Source organism: Limtongia smithiae (assembly GCF_038497785.1).
Source record: "Limtongia smithiae strain NRRL Y-17922 unplaced genomic scaffold V1518scaffold_13, whole genome shotgun sequence".
NCBI lineage: Eukaryota > Fungi > Ascomycota > Lipomycetes > Lipomycetales > Lipomycetaceae > Limtongia > Limtongia smithiae.
Window position 1 is genome coordinate 338,360 of NW_027117634.1, and position 12,282 is coordinate 350,641.

The following is a 12,282-nucleotide window of genomic DNA, read 5'->3' on the forward strand; positions in this document are numbered from 1 at the left end:
CCCCCACGACAAACCACCGCACAGCACGCACATGTCGAATCTGCAGCAACTATCTCTCTATGCGGCAATCCCCCCCGCAAAGCTGCCACATGTGCTGTCTGTGCTTGCCGCGGTGACCGGCATGCGCGCGATTCCGACCGCGCAGCACCACATCGTATTCTCGCCTACCTCCCCGCTCTCCGCGTCTGCGCACCGGGGCTCGCTTGCCGGTGCCAGCGCACCAATATTATCAAATGTGCAATCGAATATAGGCGGCGTTGCTGGAGCTGGTGGAGGGGCAGGCGGTGCGCCGCTGGAGTCGTCGCGGATCGATGTTCGGAGGGATATACCACTACACACCAACAGGACGCAGAAGGATGAGAATGACGATGGGACATCTTCAAAGTATTCGCAGTGGACGCTAACGATACCGACGATTCCCGACGCTGCGAAACGGCCGGTGCAAGTGCAGCAGATCTCGAAGACCGTGTTTGTGCCTGTGAAGTACACCAGCGATGACAGCACCGACAGCAGCAAGGCAGAAGACGAAGCAAATACGTCGATGCTCTTCCGATTTTTGCGAGCACTGGACTACGTTTACGCATACGACTATATCGAGCGGGGCCGGATCTTTGTGTACCAAGGTATTGTCATCATCTCAGTCACCGAGATCGCGCCACAGTCGCCGCCGCAGCTACACGAGATCCCCGTGAGCGACGGCGACAACGAACTTGTGGCTGATACTGTCGCGCGTGGGAGAGTTATTGAGAATGCGAAGTTTATAAACACGTGGATCGTTCACGCGTATGTGGAGGTGCTCAGCGGGGTTGATAGCGTTGGCGATGAACTGCAGAAGATGAAGCTCGCGACTGATAAACTTGAGAACTTGAAGGCGGAAGTCAGTGGTATTGTGGAACTCGTCGCTCCCGACCGAGGGCTACTGGATCCGCGGGTGCAAATACGGCGATAATGAATGCAAATTGTTGTATCAAACTACAGCAACCGGATGGGCGTGCCTTCTAAGTACTTGGCCACACATTCCACCGTCTCTCTATAGTACATTTCGTACGAATAATCGTTGACGTAACCCATGTGAGGTGTCATCAGCACCTTGTCCGATAGTGTGCGCAGCTCGTTGTCCGCAGGAAGCGGCTCGGTGTCGTACACATCCAACGCAGCACCGGCGATCCAGTCTTCTTTCAACGCCTTAACCAGCGCAGCTTGATTCACGATCGGGCCGCGCGCGGTGTTGATCAGAAACGCGGTCTTCTTCATCAACCGCAGTTCAGCCTCATTGACAAGGTCGACGGAGCGTGGGGAGAGCACGACTTGGACTGACACAAAATCAGATTGCTTGAAGAGCTCTTCCTTGCTGCCTGCAAACATTGCGCCGCCCGCAGCAGCGAACTCTGGCGTCATGTTGGTGCTCCACGCGATTACGTTCATGCCGAATGCTTTCGCGATTATCGCCATCGACTTGCCCAATCGTCCGAGCCCGATCAACCCGAGCGTCTTCCCATTCAACCCCGTTGGAATCCGACCGTCCTGCCACTTCGTCCCGGGCGCGGATGATCCCATGCGGATATGGTTCGGCACGATGTTGTACGCAAGTCCGAGCAGCAGCGCCCAGGTAAGCTCCGACGTAGCGTTACCGCCGGACTGCGTCCCGCAGACTGTGATCCCGAGCTTCTTCGCGGCCTCAACATCGAGACCAAGGTTGCGCATGCCAGTTGTCACAAGTAGCTTCAGATTCGGTAGCTGCGCGAGCAGGCTCGCGGGAAACTTCGTGCGCTCGCGCATTATACAGAGGATTGAGAATGGACGCAAGCGCGCAACAAGGGCGTCGGTATCTGTGATCGTATTGTCAAAGACCGTGATCTGGACGCCTGCAGTGGTGATGGGGGTCCAGTCTGCCATCTTCAGCGACACGTTCTGGTAGTCGTCAAGGACGGCAAGGGTGTGTTGCGACATTGTGGTCGATAAGAAGCGATTAAAGAAAAGTCGGGGGGTATCGCGACGTAGACAATTCCCTGCATTCGCGTGTGTCGTAGCACGGGGAGAGCGCGCAGGCCCCGGGGTGGAGGGTGTATAAATATGAGTCCTGCGCCATCATGGTGAATCGGCGGGCGTAACGAACGCCACGCCCGATATCGCTCTCCCGCCCGACGTCGTTTCCTCGTCGTCACAGCTATCACCAGCGCCACCACCATCATGTCGTCCCTCGACTCACAACTGCTCTCGCGCAAGGAGCGTCTTGCGCAACTGCGTAACCTTAAACGGAAGCGTGACGGCGACGCAGAGGAGGGTGCGGCCCCCGAAAGTGATGAACAGGACGATGATGGCGAGCAGAAGCGGCCGGTCAAGTACGTCTACTGATGGCAGAGATGAGCAAGCAAATTCTGACTTTAAATAGGATCTCGCAGCGGAATTACGACGCAGATGCGCATGCGCCGCGACAGGGATTTCTGGAGCCTCCGACCGCAAAGTTGGACGTGCCGACTGTGGAAGAAGAGGCTGCGCGAATCGAGCGCGAACTCAATGAGAGTCGGCCCAAGGCTATACCTACAGCCGATGACGAAGATACCGAAGCTGCTGCCGAAAACGACGATGAGCGACCGGATTTAGTCGCGCACGACGAAGAGGAAGACGAGAACCAACTCGACCCGTCCGAGCTACAACCGCGGGCTGTGAACTGGGATTTAAAACGACAGATTGCAGATAAACTGGAGATTCTACAGCGGAAAACGGAGATCGCGATTAATCGAATAGTGCGGGAGCGCGTGAAGGCGCAGAGCGGGGTCAGCGGAGTGGAAGGTGAGGGGGCGATGCCGGCTGGAGATTTAAACAAGGCAGTAGACAGCATGGAGAAGCAGATGGAGTGAATTGGTTTGAAGGACCAAAGAAAGATATGTACGATATGAGTAGCTAGGTGTTAATGAACTTCACGACGAGGATACTCTTATCGACCGTGCGACCAGCGAATCCTCAGCTACTGCCACGAGAGCGTGTACGTGTTTTAATACAAGATAATCATGCTCTTGTATCAGCCCGCCCGCATGTGCTGGTCATGTTGTATTCACGGTTGGCATCGAAGGTCGTAGCGAAGATTCTGTTCACAGTTGCCGACGATGCCCTAAAAAATTCAGGGTGCACCTCCATTCAACCACTCGCCAATAAGCAGCATCATCAACTCTCCTACGACCCGGCACCCGCAGTGCTCCATGGCCCCTTCTCCCCCACGACGCGCCTCAATTCATCAAGTCCTGCCCGCACCCGCACCGCACATGACGGCGGCCGAGTCCCCGTCGCGCCAGTCCACACACCGCCGCCGCAGTTCCCAGCAGCTCTGCACCCCCGGCGCGTTGTCCCTCGCTGGCGTCTCCCGATGAGACACGGCGTCCTCAGGCTCCCACACGCTGCGTTCGCAGTCTCTGGCGCTGCTGCGGAATCTGTGGCGTCGGCGTCGTCGTCGGTGCGCTGTGCCCGAGCGCGCGACAACGTTGCACAAGGTGCGCAACTGAGGCTGGCGCAAGCCCATGCGAGGCGGAGAAATAATACAGCGGCGAAGCCGGTCGCGGCTCGTGACTTGTGGATCAGAGAACGCCAGCTGAATGCAATATTTAGGCGGTTTATTCACTTGAGTCGGATAGCGTTGGCCGAAGCGGCGGCTGCTGGCGATGAATCACGAGCTACCAGACCGCTGGCGAGACAGCAGGCCGAAAAGACGGCAGAGACTGCAGAGAGTCATGACGAGCCTCCAAGTAATTTTGTTACGGGTTAGTGGTTACTATGCTGTTTGTGCTTGAGTGCGTCATTCTTACTGAAGATGCAGGCATGGTGGAGTCAATACTCAAATACTACGGCCAAGAGGATGTACTGCAACAACAATTCGTACCTACCCCACCGCCGCCGCAAGACCCAGCAGCCGAACTTCGAAAACTTCTCGCAGCTTCTTCACTCACGCGGGACGAAGTCGTTACAGCTGCGCGACAACTTTTCAAGTCACAAGCCGCTGACTTCGCCGACGTCGAGCGGCTATTCTACCACATGTACAAGCACGACATGATTAGCGATATTATCAAATTTGCATTGCGGGCGTTTGAATTTGGTGAGGCACAAGAGGTGGTGTGTAACTGTATTTTACAACAAATAAGGCACCCGTATACAGCGCTCGCCAACATCGTACGGGAGTGCGTCCGTCTCGGACAGGTTAATTTTGCGCGACATCTTTTGGTCGAGGCGAGGACCGCGCTTAGCACGAACCGGGACGAGTTCTTGCGCGTGCTTGATGACGGCTTCAATAAAACCAACTTGCTGCAGTTCGAGGAGCAATTTCTAGGGCGCGCGCATCTGGAGTTGCAAATTGAGGATATTCGGAATCCCGAAAAATTGTATGCGTTGTTGCACAACAAGACGGCGCGCAGCATGATTGTAGAGTCCGAGACGACTGCAATGATTACGATACGGCAATTGGCAGGATTTGACATGTTCGATGATTCTGTACTAGACTTATTTTTCGATACGAAATGGACCGACTTCTCAGCTGCCATCTCCTTTATGCACGAAATCGCGTCAATGGCGGCTGAGTCTGGTCTCTTTACGCCTGCATTCGCGCAGCGGTGCGTTAAGGGATGTGTGCGGTCTTTCGCGGACAAGTTAATACGCACAGATAATTCATTGGACGCCTTTATTGATCTCACACCAATGTGCAATCGTGCGTCGCTATTATCTGTGTGGAGTTTGCTTGTGACGTCCAAGGAAGGCGTAATCGTGGCCCATAAGAAAGTCAGCGAGGAAAAAGTCATATTCTGGCAATACGTCACGTCGGACCTCGTCAACGCGTTTCTACGACGTGCACTTGCCGTCGGTGATGAGACTGCATTTTTGCGAATCGTGCAGACACGAATGCGGCCTGAGGTTGAGGCGGCTGTTGATCCGCAGCTGTGCACTGAGATGATCCGGGTTATGCTCACAGCGTCGTTGCCAAAGTTTACATCAATGCCGGGGTCACAGAGCGGCGCACAGACGGCGGTAGCCAGGATCAGCGGTATTTTGCGGTCGCTCGCGGAGAATGTGAAGGTTTGTGCGGTCAAGTCTCTGTTTTCGTGGCTGCGAAGTGGCGAAGGGCAGTTATTGGATGCGGAAGAGGATCAGCTTCTGTTTCTTACTCTTGATTGTATTGCCGAAGGCAAAGTCCCAATTACAGCGAACATCTGGGAGCAGCTGTGTCCGCTGCTGTTGGACTGCAGCGAGGGACTACGCGTCGATCTCTTCAGTCGGTATCATGACGTTATTCACAGACAACAGGGAAGCGAGCTATTCCGTGCGCATATAGACATGCAACGAGAAACAGGCGAATACTCGTCTGCACTCGTGACAGCATATTCTGCATTCATATCCCGCAGCGGCGATAAAGGCTCACTCGTCGACGAGATACGGAATACGGTTCTTTTCATGTTGAGAAACAATACAGTGTCAGAGCAGGAGAAACAGGCAGGCGCTCTGGTGAACTTGCGGGAACTGAGGATTCTCGGCAATGAAACCTGGGAGCTGACCAAGGCGGAAGTGCTCGAGCACCGCGGCCTTGCAGTTGAAGAGTTCGTCTGCGCAGTGGCCGCACGACAAGCGCAAGAACTGCCGGATTCGTTTTACAAGTGGTATATTGAGTGCATGGTCGAACATCGCGTATTTGAGCCGGTTATTCGACTACTCGAGGTCCGCGCGAAATCGGGTTTGACTCCTGCGACTACCCAGCCGTCAGCACGCAAACTTTTAACGCCACGTCTCCTCCGCTATATTGAACAGGCGACTCTTGCTGCACAGCGACCGGACCTTACAGTGATAGTGGTGAAGCACCACACCGGACTTTTCTCTACGCTCGATCCGGCCGTGACCGAGCGTGCGATGCACGCAGCGTATGCGACGCTGATTGAAGAAGCCGAAGAGCGCATCGTGCACAAGCGGCGCTGGTCGATCAAGACTGTTACGGACGTGTTCTGGCTCGTCAAGCTACTTAGGATTTATGCATCAGCAGGACGGGTGTCGAATTTCGGATGTGTACTCATGACTGCCGAGATGGACGCCGCGTCTGAACGCGCATCTGCACTGCGTGAGCAGATAGCGTCATCACTATCCGTGTCTGTCGAGGACAATATTGTGGACCGCAAAGCTTTCGACCGCGCACTCGGCGCGTTCGTTGTATCAACTGTGCGCACACGGCCACCGGATGTACACAATGCGTGGTTTAATGAGTTGCGCAGACTATTCAGGTGGCATATTGCAAAGCTGAGCATACGGGCGGTGAAAGCGCAAGAGGCAGAGGGAGGGCCTTCGGCGGCGGAGATGACAGTGTTGCGAGAGGCGCTCGCGCGGGTGCCGTGGTTGAAACTGAAGGAAATGCCGTGGTTATCGCCGACGAAAGTAGAGACTGTGTCGTCCAAGACCAACTCTGTGACGGAAGTGCGACTGTACGAACCTGGTGATACTACTGTTCTTCAACAGCAACGCATAAACCCCTCTGCAGACCAGTCATATGGTGTCGACATTACACCGATCCCGTGGTCACGGAGAATGGGCATGCCATGGCTCCCTCAACTGGTTGACGAGAGAGTAGACGATGCTACAACTGAGGAGACAAAGCTGGACGACTTTGGTCTTTATGCTGTCGAATATGACAATGCGAGTGGACTCTTACGAGTACGTCGTCAGGAGTCCGATGGTACTTTCTCCATTGTGGAGGAGCAGCCGCAGCATTGTGATACGGTCGCGGCGAAACAGCCCAGCACAAGGAATCGCGGCAATGTCGCTCTATCTTTTGCAAATGGGCAACGAGACGACACAGGCGCTCGTCGCCGGGGCACGGCATTTACATTCAACGATCGCGAGGAGAGAGCGCGCAGAGCAGCACTCGTCGCTAGCGTGATTTCGGATCTCGAACGTGTCACCCATTCCACCACTGTCTCCACAGCCGCTTCTTCCACCGCCGCTCTAGCACATGCGATCAAGGAATACGAATCCCTATACAACGCACTTGGTGATGCAGTCCGCGCAAGCGGCCTGTGGCATCGGAACTACAACGACCTCTTCAAATTCTCCGCATCTTGGCTTTGGCGTTACCATTACCGTCGTGCGCGCAAAGCGCAGGCCGGGTATACGGCTGAAGGCGCTGCTGCGGCGGCGGCGAGTGCTACCGCTGTCGTAATGGCGGAGAAGGCAGAGTTGTCGTCGCGGCGATTAACGCTGATGCCGCACTAGCTGCAATCGCGGTGGCCATGGCGATGGACGGAGGTGTGGCCACGACGACCAGGGAGAAATAAAATCTTATTCTGCTCGTATGTTCTTACATATTTGTTATACTTGTTGACATTGAGTAACTGGTATCTATGTAATATATTATTCATGTTTTTTGATCGCGCTTCAATCTAGTCATCCGTATCGAACAGACGTGATTGCGTCTACCTCCAGTTCCCTTGTCAGCCCCCTTTGAACTAGCAAGCTGCAAACTATTTTCACTAATAAATCACAACCGCGTAAATATCTATGCAGTACCCTGCGTGACGCAAAATCAGACGTGCCACTGGTCGTACAAGCCAAGTGTACTAGATGCGATTAGCCGATCAGTCGCCAAATTAATTTGCAAGTCTCGAGGCTTATTCCGTTTACAAAACTTTCAGACTCAAATACGTGAGCAATTCTGATGATGCGACTAATTCGTTACTTCGTCAGAGCACAATTGGAGTTTAAAGGGCTGGGTTTCTCAAAACTCGCAAGCGCAAGTACATGTTGATCTCGTTTTCGGAAATCAGTCAACAAGCCAGCTTCAACCTGCGCGCTCGTCCGCCGATTTGCTTACAGCGTTTCCTCCCCGCAATATATTTTTCCTGCCCCGATCTATTTCTCCGTCTATTCCTCTCGCTCTTTCTCCTCTCACACACATTATATATTTACCACCACACTCATCCATATATTCACAACAATACGTCTTGATTTTCAACTTGAAGCAGACCTAATCATATATGATCCCCTTCTTCGACAAGGGGATATAGCCCAATCGGATTGAACTCGTTGTATGCATCACGCGATCCCGACCTTCTCATTGCATGTCAATCAACTGGTCGAGTCCACGTAGCTCGAAAACCAATGGTAATCACAAGCGAAATGCGGGAGCATATGTCACTCGATAACAGACCACAACGGTGATCGAGATGTTGTCGATGAGATATGGCATGCATTTTGACTGCTGATGACTTGAGCTGTACTGTAGATGACTGCACAGTGCGTAGTGGGGAGATCGGATAGAAACGCCAATATGTGCGTACACTTGTGGGGAAGTGAATATAGGCGTTATGACCAAAATGCCGCGGAGATATAGAGCTATCGCCTGTGGGGAGGGTAGGTCGGAGAAACTATTTGACTGACCTGTACGTAAATTTGTTCGCTCCGCAATCCGCTGTTCTTATAGACGTTGAAGATCGATTGCCTTGCTCGATAATTTCATAATAAAATTACCTTTCAGGAAATGATGAATGAATTATGAGATCATTTATTGGAAAGTGCGGCATCGATTATCTTGATGCTGTACAGATCTCATCTACAGCGACTGCACTGATGAGCTTGATACCACTCACAGCCGTGCAACGAATTCAACATTATTTCCATCCGGATCTAGCACAAACGCGCCGTAATAATTGTCGCCATAGTCCGGTCTCAATCCCGGAGCACCGTTGTCGGTACCACCATGTGCCATTGCGACGTCGTAGAATTTCTGCACTTGTGCCTTGCTCTGCGCACGGAACGCAACATGAAGCGGAGTCGACGGTGCGCTATTGACAAGGAAAAGTAGGATCATAGTTGTCGTTTTAGCTGATTGATAGCCCAAAATTCCGTCTACGTCGTTGATTGGCATGTCTGTTAGCGGGACCCCTTCGTGATCTCCATGCGTAAGAGCAGATCGAGGAAACATACCAAAGTCGCAAGGGTTACCAAATCCCAAGAGCTCGAGCACTGGACCGTAGAATATCTGAGCCTTGACAAAGTCGGTGACGCTGATTGAAATGTGATCGATGAGGTCGGACATTGTAAGTGCTGCTGCTCTATGTTCTGATGTGGACGGGTGAAATAGCACAGCGCGTGTGGACGAAGCTTCACCTGGTGGTTTATATAGACATGACACTCACAATCAGTAGTGAAGTTCCGCGGAGTTTATACAACTAGCGCGGAAAGATAGTTAGCGCGGGGGCAAGGTGGTGTCATTCGCATTTGCTTGAAACAATCTGGAGGACTTCAATGGCGCATGAACGCGCATTTTAACTTGCAACGATTTTATTACTCGCACGATATGCTTCCCAAAATATCAGGATACTGAGAATTTACTTCTCGCCAACAAAGAGTGCATTCCCAGATAGAGACTAACAAAGTAGGATGGAGTTGCGCAATAGTCTGGTTGCGCACAATCAAATCATCAGAGCAAAAGCGAACAAGGATCATTAGTCATTCACTAGAGCTCTTCTGATCTTACCGCTTTTCTGCTGTCCAGCCCGTTCTGCGACTATCGTTATCGAGTGTGCTATCGCGCGTCCGTTTGCGTCCAAACTTAGAAGCACCTAGCGCGCTTTGACGCGTGTTCACGTGAAAGCGCGTATCAATGACTATGGGATCTATTCACACTTCCCCCTTTCACGCCAATCCAGTTTCACTTACCCTCAGAGTCACCACCGGAGACACAGATTTAAGACGGTTGTGATATGTGCTAGCTTCTTATCTGTCTGACATCCACTATCGCAAACATAATAGACGCAGATTGCGGATTGATTACAGCCACCCCTGCTGTCGAAATTGCTCTCTCTGCTCTAATAGCTGCAATTTGCAGTTGTTGATTAATGAGCCAATTAAAGGCATTGCCAGGGTTGTGCACAGGCCTGCAGACTGGACTAGAGACGTCGATTTGGCAGTTCTGAATATCGTCTTCAACATGACAAATTGGTCTGCGCATGAATATCTCCGCTGTTGCTTCTTGTAATAGTGCTTTTTTTGCCGCCGCCGCTCAAGGAACGAATTAATCAAGGTGTCTCGTTCTAAAGGTCCATTCTTCAATCGAGTAACTTGTAGTCATATGTGCTTCTTCTATCGAAATTTTCGATTCAGTCTTTGTACAACAGCCTAAATACATGGCGCACCGGCGACTACCCAAAGATCTGCCAGGTGCCGTTAATCCAAGCTTAAGACAACTTGATACTCGGTATATTCACATAAGTCAAGACACGAGATCCCCACAGAACCGCGATTGGTCTTCTCGATCGTCTCGACGGCGAGTAGTGGCTATTCTTGTAACAAATTTTGGAATGAATGTCAGAGGACAGCTGTATTTGAACACGCCAGGAGAGGCAGCTAGCAGACAAGTGAAAGCGGCAGCCAACCCAAGCCCTGCTTGCTTCAGACAACAAGTCACACTTGACGTCACGCTACAATTCGTCTCTACAAATCTCAGCATACCACATGTGGTCAACAACTTAAATTATCAGCATAAACTCGTAGTTATCCAATGGGAAAAGAAAGAACGACACAAGAAATAGATCGCGGCATGGAAAACTGAATGATCGGAGGCAAATTCTGTAAAGAAATTGGCAGGCGGACTCGCAGGTTAAACTTAGTTTGTTTACTCATCTCCTAAGGCAAGTTCGACGCGTACGCGTCGTGCCATTTTGAGAAACTTCTTTGGACCCAGTAGTCAGCCGTGATAAAGTAGTCCATTAGACTTCTTTATTATAGGGGCATTGTAAATTCTGGACTAAGACGCTAAAACTACAAATGAAGTGGCCGGCAGCTTAATCGCGTCTTCGTCTGTGCTGCGCTCGTGCGACCAGCGTCTTTGCTGGCGTATCATGCCTCCTGCAGCACGAGTTTATTCACATTACAGAACTACTTACCAAGTAGTTTTGCTGATGCCACTAGTTCGCAATCACGCCGCTGGTAGTCAGTGGAATGTAGATGCAAGTGGACGGGCTATGCTGCAGGTTCGTTCACTAACTGGCGAGCTTCGATGGTGAGAGAACACGCGTGTACAACTCAGCGGAGATGAACATCGTGCTTCAATATGCCAAACACGGTACAGAAACTCTATCCTATGCTGTATTGTGTCCGTATAATTATGGCTATTATCGTCGCGCTATCGTAGTTTCTGATGGCACTCGCAACGTCGGCCGGATGGTTTGTTGCGACGACAGTTTGAGTTGTCGTGACAAATATCGTGAGACCGTTTAGCAGTGGGAAGTCGCATTTGCTACGAAATATGTTGTAGTGTCAAATGATGAAAGTAAGGCTATTTGGCGGGTAGTTTTAGGAGGGGAGCTCACATTAAAATTTGGGACTGCGGTCGTTATACCCGAGTTCAGGAATGATGAACGCGGCCCTCTCACAGCTGCAGAGGTCTGGATTTAAGTGCGAGGGCCAAAGATCAATCGACCTTTGATGAATGGAACTACCGTAGAATTTAAAATCAAAGCGAGTCTTTGGGAAGCGGGGATATATTGCACGGTGAAGCTATACTCAGCGCGTGTTCGGCACAATATTTATACTTTATAAGGCGTATCAGTTCAATTACAGCAACGAAGTATACACGAAATTACACAATTAATTCCAATATTTGTTGTGAAGAAGACGACGTCATCTGGAACTGAGGACTGAAACTTGGGAGTGTGTTCATATGATAGTACTACCGACATTGTAGTCATGAAAAATCCAGTCGCTGACTAAGTCTGGCATCTGAAGAGTTGCATCGTATTCTCTAAAAACTCTCTGAATGTTCACAGAAGTTGCGTGCTCACCAAGCTGTTCCCTAACGTTCTATTTGTCCGTAGTGAAGTAAGTTATGTACTTCATCAAGCTACAGTATTACATAAATGCCCTCGTAATTTAAACTCGTATTTATGTCTTCACCAAAATTTTCGGGAGGGCTACGGAGCTACAACCCTTAATTGCGCTTGCCCTCCAGTCTCGACAGCAATTTTCAGTTATGAACACACAATCAATGAGGATTCTTAAATGGTATAATATATTATATGACGAGTGACAAATATCATAGAACTCCAGAATGCAACCAAAATGACATGCTCTTCATGCAACCCAAACTATTGACAACCGCTTCTTTGTATGCTTACGGCATCATGGGAACCGTCTCCGGATAAACAGTCGTCTTCTCCGACAGCGATCCCCGAGTGCTGCCGACGCAGATCGAGATGAACCAGAACAAAGCAGCAGCGACGGCGGCAACAGCGGCGCCCCATGCAATGCCAAACATCTCGTGGC

The 12,282-nt window shown here is 51.2% G+C and overlaps 5 protein-coding genes across 5 annotated transcripts; 3 read left to right on the plus strand and 2 right to left on the minus strand.

Annotated features, from left to right (window-relative positions):
* Window positions 1-31: 31 nt before the first annotated feature.
* V1518DRAFT_377458 (mediator complex, subunit Med18) lies at window positions 32-949 on the plus strand (the record flags this gene model as incomplete). Its single annotated transcript, XM_066901578.1, has 2 exons — window positions 32-209; window positions 276-949. 2 exons carry the CDS (start codon window positions 32-34, stop codon window positions 947-949), a joined length of 852 nt encoding a protein of 283 aa, XP_066757566.1.
* V1518DRAFT_422390 (D-isomer specific 2-hydroxyacid dehydrogenase) lies at window positions 809-2,412 on the minus strand. Its single transcript, XM_066905451.1, has one exon. It carries the CDS (start codon window positions 1,948-1,950, stop codon window positions 973-975), a length of 978 nt encoding a protein of 325 aa, XP_066757567.1. The 5' UTR covers window positions 1,951-2,412; the 3' UTR covers window positions 809-972.
* V1518DRAFT_422391 (mRNA splicing factor) lies at window positions 2,109-2,995 on the plus strand. Its single transcript, XM_066905452.1, has 2 exons — window positions 2,109-2,342; window positions 2,393-2,995. Exons 1-2 carry the CDS (start codon window positions 2,191-2,193, stop codon window positions 2,859-2,861), a joined length of 621 nt encoding a protein of 206 aa, XP_066757568.1. The 5' UTR covers window positions 2,109-2,190; the 3' UTR covers window positions 2,862-2,995.
* Window positions 2,996-3,131: 136 nt separating this feature from the next.
* Window positions 3,132-7,513, plus strand: V1518DRAFT_422395 (uncharacterized protein). The gene is made up of 2 exons (XM_066905453.1): window positions 3,132-3,755; window positions 3,812-7,513. Exons 1-2 carry the CDS (start codon window positions 3,365-3,367, stop codon window positions 7,231-7,233), a joined length of 3,813 nt encoding a protein of 1,270 aa, XP_066757569.1. The 5' UTR covers window positions 3,132-3,364; the 3' UTR covers window positions 7,234-7,513.
* A 770-nt stretch (window positions 7,514-8,283) lies between these two features.
* On the minus strand, window positions 8,284-9,284 carry V1518DRAFT_119807 (lactoylglutathione lyase). Its single transcript, XM_066900689.1, has 2 exons — window positions 8,944-9,284; window positions 8,284-8,865 (listed from the first exon to the last, which is right to left on the minus strand). Exons 1-2 carry the CDS (start codon window positions 9,053-9,055, stop codon window positions 8,603-8,605), a joined length of 375 nt encoding a protein of 124 aa, XP_066757570.1. The 5' UTR covers window positions 9,056-9,284; the 3' UTR covers window positions 8,284-8,602.
* Window positions 9,285-12,282: the final 2,998 nt, after the last annotated feature.

What these genes read in the sequence shown, in the direction of transcription:
- V1518DRAFT_422391 (XM_066905452.1), top strand. Translation starts at nt 2,191, where the DNA reads ATGTCGTCCCTCGACTCACAACTGCTCTCGCGCAAGGAGCGTCTTGCG. An exon ending in GAGCAGAAGCGGCCGGTCAA is followed by an intron (nt 2,343 to 2,392) that starts GTACGTCTACTG and finishes GACTTTAAATAG; the next exon opens with GATCTCGCAGCGGAATTACG.
- V1518DRAFT_422395 (XM_066905453.1), top strand. Translation starts at nt 3,365, where the DNA reads ATGAGACACGGCGTCCTCAGGCTCCCACACGCTGCGTTCGCAGTCTCT. An exon ending in TCCAAGTAATTTTGTTACGG is followed by an intron (nt 3,756 to 3,811) that starts GTTAGTGGTTAC and finishes CTGAAGATGCAG; the next exon opens with GCATGGTGGAGTCAATACTC.
- V1518DRAFT_119807 (XM_066900689.1), bottom strand. Translation starts at nt 9,055, where the DNA reads ATGTCCGACCTCATCGATCACATTTCAATCAGCGTCACCGACTTTGTC. An exon ending in TGGTAACCCTTGCGACTTTG is followed by an intron (nt 8,866 to 8,943) that starts GTATGTTTCCTC and finishes TCAACGACGTAG; the next exon opens with ACGGAATTTTGGGCTATCAA.
- V1518DRAFT_422390 (XM_066905451.1), bottom strand. Translation starts at nt 1,950, where the DNA reads ATGTCGCAACACACCCTTGCCGTCCTTGACGACTACCAGAACGTGTCG.